The 8,349-nt window shown below is 39.0% G+C and overlaps 1 protein-coding gene across 1 annotated transcript; it reads left to right on the top strand.

The window, feature by feature from the left end:
* The first annotated feature begins 620 nt into the window (after positions 1-620).
* LOC109192130 lies at positions 621-4,743 on the top strand. Its single transcript, XM_019342724.1, has 8 exons — positions 621-848; positions 981-1,060; positions 1,849-1,939; positions 2,099-2,714; positions 2,817-3,419; positions 3,553-3,629; positions 3,744-4,035; positions 4,241-4,743. Exons 1-8 carry the CDS (start codon positions 621-623, stop codon positions 4,741-4,743), a joined length of 2,490 nt encoding a protein of 829 aa, XP_019198269.1.
* Positions 4,744-8,349: the final 3,606 nt, after the last annotated feature.

The following is an 8,349-nucleotide window of genomic DNA, read 5'->3' as shown; positions in this document are numbered from 1 at the left end:
GCATTACTCAATGAAAATGAATAAACACTTCAAAGTTTATAAATAATTCTACATCATTGAATGAAGATTAATTATGTAGTGATTTTAGTTGGAGAAAGTAGTTTATTTTTTTTTTTTTAAGTGATCTCAATTTTACCGAACTAATTTTGAACGCCTAGGACCCCGCCCCTAGAGCCACCGCAGAGGTAATCGCGAGTCCTATTCTTCAAGGGATCCAATTCAGATCGCGCAATCAGTCCACCAGTCAGATCTTAGTCTTCATTTGCGCACAAGGATTCCAATCCAAACCTTCTATCATCCTTAGGCTTTGGGCAGGATTCGAACTCACACACTACTACCTCCAGTCATATCTTTAAGTCAGACGACAAACCAATTATTATACTAAGCCCTGAGGGCAACATTATTTAACTTCTCAAGTCACATATTCATACAAAACAATTAGAACCGTATAAGCTACTTTTAATATAATATAGTTTCTAATATACTAATTTTATGCATTAAGAGTAATATCACACACCTTCCTAGGTTTCTCTAGGGTTTTCACGTCGATATCTCAACCTTTACGTACAGAGCAATTCTCCGGTCAATCATATCGGATTTCGTTCCTCGTTCATGCGAAGATGGCAGCGAGTCAGAACGCAGGTGGTGTTGCAGGCTTGACGGCGAGATGGGCTGACCTAGTTTTGGAGGAGGAGGAGGCGGCTTTTATGCCGACGGGCGACGCGGAGGACGGCAGTGGTGGTTCCGACGCCGTGGAGGAGGTCTGGACGGTGGTTGGGCGGTTCCTAACACGGAAGCTGGGTAAACTGGAATTTATGAGCCAGGTCATGGCGTCTGTATGGCAACCGGTCAGTGGGGTTGAAGCTAAGGAGGTGGAGCCTGGCCGATTCCTGTTTATCTTCCATCATGTGGCGGATATGTAGCGTGTTCTGAATGATGGGCCATGGTCCTTTGATAATAGCACTTTGGTATGCAAGCAGGTTCCGGATGGGATATCACCGTGTGATGTTGAACTTGATTCGGTAGATTTATGGATACAGCTGCATGGGTTGCCAAAGGGGTATGCATCTACCGTAATATTAGAACAGGTCGGGAATTTCTTGGGAAAATTTGTCAAGATTGACGATCGTTTTGATAATGCACCGTGGAAGATTTTTCACCGAATTAAGGTTTCGTTGTCTGTTGATAAACCCTTGAGAAGGCGTATGAATTTTATTAAGCAGGATAAGACGAGCTGCTGGGTGAATTTTAAGTATGAACGCCTGCACACATATTGCTATTTTTGTGGCCTTTTGGGTCATTCTTAGAAATTCTGTCGTGGGGCGAGGGATTCGGCACTACCGGTTGAGGAATATTTGTATGGCCCGGAGCTAAAGGCGGGGGGATCTCGTGGTCCTCGACCGGTCGGAGGGAGCTGGTTATTGCCGACCGGTCGGCAGATGGTGGCTAGGCAAATGGCGGAAGTGTGTACGGGTGGTAATCGGTCGCCGGGGGAGGGGAGTCGGACCGGTAACGCCAGGGAGGCGGAGCTGGTGGCGGTGTCCAAACGGCGCCGAGAGATGGAGGACGACGGTAGGCGGGAGGTTGTGGGGGAGGATGTTGTCATGGCAGAGCGGTCAAAAAACTTGCAGCAGGCGGGTTCTGGTTCCCAGACCCACCCGACCCAATGAGTACCCTTAGTTGGAACTGCCGTGGCTTGGGTAATCCACGGACAGTTCGTCAAGTTCTGGACTTTGCGTCCCGTAAGAAACCCGACTTTATTTTTTTGATGAAAACTATGGTCGATCGGATACACACTGAACGTATTCGTGTCCAATTAGGGTTTGATGGTCTTTTTTGTGTGGATAGTAATGGTGTGAAGGGTGGTATAGCTTTGTTGTGGCAGAGGAATAATACAGCTAGTCTACTCAGCTATTCAGATAACCATGTGGATATTGAGGTCAGTATGCATGGATTCCCAAAATGGCGAATGGCTGGTTTTTATGGATTGGCACAGCGAACCAGACGTGGTGAATCATGGGGAATGTTACGGTCTTTGGCTACCAAGTCTAATCTGCCTTGGGTGGTAGTTGGGGATTTTAATGATCTTCTTTTTTAGCACGAGAAACGAGGGGGAAATCCACACCCAGATAGCCTCTTACGCGGTTTTGGGGTAGCTATTGAGAAGTATGGCCTATCCCAGATGGCCATGCAGGGGTATCCGCTTACATGGGAAAGGGGAAAAGGAACAGCTGACTGGATAGAGGAACGATTGGATAAAGTATTGGTCTCGGATGAGTGGCGCGAGATTGTTGCAGGAGCGAGAGTATCTAATTTATTAACTCGCAGGTCTGATCATTCAGCTATCTTTCTAAGCACCCATGACTCCGTAGGGAGGGGTGGGGCTAGTAAGAGGGGCTTCCGTTTTGAGAATGCATGGTTGTATGATGAGGGATGCCGGGGTGTTGTGGAAAAAGCATGCGAAGAAGGAAAGGACCGTGGGCTGCAGAATTGCATAGAGTTCCGTGGATCTCTGCTATCTCGGTGGGGTGGAGACAGGTTTCATAAGTTCAGGGAACAAATTATGAATTTACGAAAGGAGCAGCTGCGCCTGAGAGGAAAAACGGACCCCGTCTCGTTAACTGAGTTCCGGCGTTTGGAGGAACGTTTATGCCGTACTAAGACACAGGAGGATGCCTTCTGGAGACAACGAGCCAAGCAACACTGGCTCAAGGGTGCCGATGCCAATACCAAATTCTTTCACAGGTATGCCTCTCATCGTAGAAAGAAAAATAATGTTGATAAGCTTATGAATGATAATGGGGATTGGGTGGAAGGGAAGCCTATGAGGGGGATTATTTTGCAGTACTTTCAAAATATTTTTGCCTCGGGAAACTCGGAGAATGGGGAAAATTTCTTTAACAACATTACACCGCGTGTCACTCCAGCACAGAATGAATCTCTAATTCGGCATTTCACTATGGATGAGGTAAAAGTTGCTCTTTTTTCTATGTATCCTGATAAGGCACCAGGCCCGGATGGAATGAATCCGGGTTTCTATCAACATTTTTGGGATGTCGTAGGGGGGGATGTTTCATCTTTTATAGTCAATTGTTTGGAAAATTGCTGCTTCCCGGATACTCTAAATGAAACAGATGTGGTGTTGATCCCGAAGAAACAAACCCCGAAAAGAGTATCTGATCTCAGGCCAATTGCGTTAAGCAATGTGATATATAGTGTAATGGCCAAGGTTATGACTAATAGGATGAAACCCTTGATGGATGAGATTATATCGGATTCCCAGAGTGCGTTTATACCCGATAGGCTTATAACTGATAATATATTGATAGCATCGGAGGTTGGGCATTATTTGCACAGAAAACAATGTGGTACTGTTGGCTGGGCTGCCTTAAAATTGGATATGGCAAAGTCATATGACCGTATGGAGTGGTCTTTCTTACATGGGATGCTAGTAGCCATGGGATTTGATAAAAAAATGGGTGGATTTAATTATGTTATGTGTGTCTACTGTATTGTACAGATTTTTGATAAATGGCTCTCGTACTGATTCAGTTACGCCTACTCGTGGTATAAGACAGGGAGACCCATTTTCTCCATATCTGTTTATTATCTGTGCAGAGGGGCTCTCTGTGCTATTGTAGCAGGCACAATCAAATAATAAAATACATGGATTCAGAGTGGCTCGGGGAGCTCCCCCAATATCCCACTTATTTTTCGCGGATGACAGCTTGTTGTTTTTTAAGGCCAATTTGCAGGAAGCGGGGGTGATAAAAGAATGCCTAACTGCATATGAGAATTTATCGGGACAAGCAGTAAACTATCATAAATCTAGTATTTGCTATAGCAAAAGTACTACTGAGGAGAATAGGGACATGGTGGCGCAGGCGCTAGGGGTGGTGCAGGCCCCGAATTTTGGTAAGTACCTTGGACTCCCGTCTTTTATTGGTAGAAATCGAAAGGCAGCCTTCTCTTATATTGAGGAGAAGATCAAACAGAGAGTTGGATCATGGAATAAGAAACTTCTCTCCCAGGCTGGTAAGGAAATATTGTTGAAAAGTGTGGCTCAATCTATGCCCACCTTCTCAAATGAGTGTTTTTTTACTCCCTATGAATGTTGTTTCTTCAATTGAGAGAACCATGAATAGGTATTGGTGGAACTTAGGCACTAATCAGGGGATACATTGGAAGGCATGGGATAGATTATGTATCGCTAAAAAATATGGGGGTTTGGGTTTTAAAGAACTCAGAGCATTTAATTTAGCAATGTTGGGGAAGCAGGCATGTCGATTACTAACAAAGCCAGAATCCCTAGTGGCACGTGTCTATAAGGCCAGATATTATCCGAAAGATACTTTCTCAGAGGCATATCTTGGGAATAATCCAAGTTTTTGTTGGCGAAGTATTATGGCAGCAAAGAGCATGGTTTGTAGTGGTGTGTGGCGGAGGATAGGGAATGGGCAGGATACAAGAATATGGGATCACCCCTGGCTGCAGGATGAGCAGGAACCAATGATCCAAACAGAAATGCCACCACAACTGGCTAATGCACGAGTGGCTGGTTTAATTGATCAGGATACTGGGACATGGGATGCTTCGATTTTATCTGATATTTTTGTGCCAGAGGATCTATCCAGAATAATGAAAATTCCTGTATCACCAGAATATGAAGACACATGGTATTGGCATGATGATCCAAGAGGAATATATTCTGTGAAGAGTGGATATAGATGTATTGTTGGATGATAATACGAGTCCCTCCTTTAATAAATGGCAGGTGCTATGGAAACTCAAAATCCCCCCAAAATGGAAAACCTTTCTATGGAGAGCCTTGAGTGATATTTTCCCCACTACTATGAACCTACTTAACAAGAGAGTTGATATTGAGCCTAATTGTGCTATGTGTGGAATGATACATGAAGATACCATGCATGCGTTAGTCACGTGTGACTATGCCAAGGCAGTATGGGGGCAAGCCAACCCCCCAATCCCTGTTGTTCAGACAAATATTTTTAATGACTGGTTTAATACGATCTTGGATAATTTAGACACTGATGGTCTGGTGTATGCAGCTGCAATCTTATATCATATTTGGAGAGCAAGGAACAATGCAGTTTGGGATGCCTGCATGCCAATGCCGAAAAGAACTCTGATGACGGCTACCACCACGATGCAAGCCTGGCGCGCCGTGCACCATGTAACCGAACACCATGCCGCATCAACACACGCCAATACCGCCACGACCTCCTCTGCCGAATCCCATGTAACGCCTCCGTCGGGGCAGCTCATTCGCAGGTGCTATGTGGATGCGAGTTATCACCACGCCACAAATACGGCCTCGGTAGGTGCAGTTCTTTTGGATGGAAATGGACGATATATCTCCGCCTATGCTTCTTCACTTCCAAGTTGTTTCTCTTCTCTTATGGCGGAAGCATTTGCATGCAAGGAAGCTTTGTCTTGGCTTAAAAATCGTGGTGCGGAAAATTTGGAACTACACACGGACTGTTTTAACGGTCAAGCAATATCTAACTACTACAGTTCGTACCGATTGATCATATGTTGGCTACGCAATAGATGGTTGCAGGAATTTAATTACTTCTTTACATTCTTGTTTAGTTATTTTTGTCCCTAGATCAGAGAATTATATAGCACATGCTTTAGCTACTTCAGTTATTAGTTAGACTACAACTATGTACTGGGATGCACTCCCACCAGCTTCAATTTCGCATTACTTTGAATAAAATTCCACCCTGGCTCCTTTCAAAAAAAAAAAAAAAAAACACACCTTCCTAAATTTCTCCTTTTAATATTTGCTTTGTAGTGTGGCACTATTTGATCGGTTCTTTTTATATTTAATTATTAAATAAGTTTTTTTAAACTCCTGAGATCAATTAATTTTTGAGCACCCAATAAAAATGAATACTTTTATTCTCCATCAAGAAATAAATTTAGAGAAAAAAATAACATTATTCATAAATTAAATGTACAATTTTACAAACATTATACTATAAATAATTTAAATCAAATCTTATTTACTAATAAATCGAATCTTAACTATAATAAAGATATATGGTTGGGAAGTAATTAATGTTACAATTAATTACTAACATTATTATTATTACTAGCTATAAATATAAAATAGCCACAACATTATTTACTATAAAAAAAGCACAACATTTAAAAAATAAAAATAGTTATTTCTCACAATTAATTACCAACATTATTATTATTACTAGCTATAAATATAAAATAGCCACAACATGCTTTACTATAAACAAAAAAAAAAAGGCACAAAATAAATATTTTTTCGGGCCGTGGGTCAATTATTGGACTTCAGAATATAAAAAAAATCATTTGAGCCATAAATAAAAATTTAAATATATATAAATGTATATATCATATGGGTCTTTAATGTAAACTTAGGACTTTTAAAAGAAAAAAAAAATACATTTGAATTATCTCCACAAAAAGTGGTCTTGGACTTATAGAATGACATTTGGGTTTATGGAATGACATGTGTATAAAGAATATATATTATATAATCATATAAAAAAAATGTGTTCAATTAGAGTTTAAATTTACTCATACAAAATTTGAAATTTGTTTTCTAAATGTAATTATTTTAGTTATTATTCGTATTGTTAAAATTATAATATAGATGAAATACAAATAAGATTAAATCAATGTAATTATGTAAATTCTCTGAAAAGTTTATTTGAATATGTACATAATTAGAGATTCTATTAACCATATAAAATTTTAATTTTAATTGTAATTTTTTATTTTATAAAAATAATAAATACTTGACCAATGGAAGTTCAAAAATATTATTATATTAAACCATTTAAAATATTTTATTTTTTCTATTTTTTATTTATTTATAATAACATAATTTTTTCCCCGTGCATCACGCGGGTGAATTACTAGTACAAATTAAATACATATGTCATTACCTTTGCCACAAAATTGCTGTGTTTTATTAGCACATATTTTTCTAGTTATAAACTATTATACTACGCATTTATTCTTCCAAAAGCCTGAACCCTGACCATAAGGGCCTCCCATATCCCGATCCGACAGAGCATTTGGGAGGATGTAAATCATTAGTAATTCAACTGAACATGAATCTTTTGCTCACTGTGCACAAGGAACCCCCGATCCCTGATTATTCTTCTAAATTTTCACCTCTATAACCAATTGAGCTGGCCATGCGGGTATCATAGTACGCATTTATACATTTATCATTCACAATCTGTCACGCTTTGATGATGTGATGACAATTGCATTTTTAAGAAGTTATGGAATGTTTGTGAATATAATTGTGATGTATCTTCTTCTTTTTTTTTTTTTTTTTTTTTTTTTTTTTTTGACAATGAAAATCTGTAATTATTACTTAAAAGTGTGTATTGAGTAAACTTTACTCTTGTAATCTTATATAATAGTTTACAAATTATACAATAATGTGATATTGCCCACACAGGCTTAGCTTACTAGTTCAGTAGGCAGTATTTGGGAGAAGAGACCGATGTTTGAATCTCGACAGTGGCAGTGTGAGATTATGACCAAAGTGAGCAGATCCCTTGTGCGCACTAACATTTGACCCTATCTACTGAGTCACTAAGTACAATAACAGTGTGAGATTATGACCAAAATGAGCAGATCCCTTGTGTGAACTAACATTTGGTCCTACCTATTGAGTCACTAAGTCATACCATTGCGTCACTGTGATTTATATCTTTCAAAATGTTTTGTTAAATTTTTAGAATCGAGATTGTGATTTATATCTTTTCAAATGCTCTTGGGAGTGAGGATTCAATCCTCTGGGCCGGAAATGAAGAAGATTATAATGTGATATTTTATCAAATCAAAAAGTGTTTACTTACCTGTTTAGCGTTTTCTATTCACAAATTACAATACCGTTTCCCATTCAATTCCCCACTTTTGCGGCACATTTCACGTGTAATATCAGGTTAAATTTCTTTATTTTGGACATCATTTATAACGTAACCCAACGCATTAATGGATTAAACTTTTTAATTAAAAAAAGTAAAAGAAAATAAAAAAGAGAAAAGGTTAATTATAGTTAGGCTAATGATAGTACGTACTCCAAGTTTAATCATGGAACGATTTATTAATTAATTAGAAAAAGATACTAAAATCTTGTAAGTAATAATGTTGTATTAAACAAAATATATATATTACAAGTTCAACCACTTACATAATTTATGAAAAGTTACTAATATAATCCACTTACTTTTCATTTTAGAAATATTACATTTGTAAAATTTTCCTTCATCTCCCAAAAGGTTGACTTCTCAACTACAAAGACTCATACACTCCGGTCCGACGAAG

Source organism: Ipomoea nil, unplaced genomic scaffold, assembly GCF_001879475.1.
Source record: "Ipomoea nil cultivar Tokyo-kokei standard unplaced genomic scaffold, Asagao_1.1 scaffold1769, whole genome shotgun sequence".
Lineage (NCBI taxonomy): Eukaryota > Viridiplantae > Streptophyta > Magnoliopsida > Solanales > Convolvulaceae > Ipomoea > Ipomoea nil.
The sequence above is the reverse complement of the archived record's forward strand: the minus strand, read 5'-3'. Positions and strand labels throughout refer to the sequence as shown.

What these genes read in the sequence shown, in the direction of transcription:
- LOC109192130 (XM_019342724.1), top strand. Translation starts at nt 621, where the DNA reads ATGGCAGCGAGTCAGAACGCAGGTGGTGTTGCAGGCTTGACGGCGAGA. An exon ending in TATGGCAAAGTCATATGACC is followed by an intron (nt 3,420 to 3,552) that starts GTATGGAGTGGT and finishes GTACTGATTCAG; the next exon opens with TTACGCCTACTCGTGGTATA. An exon ending in GAAACTTCTCTCCCAGGCTG is followed by an intron (nt 4,036 to 4,240) that starts GTAAGGAAATAT and finishes TGGGTTTTAAAG; the next exon opens with AACTCAGAGCATTTAATTTA.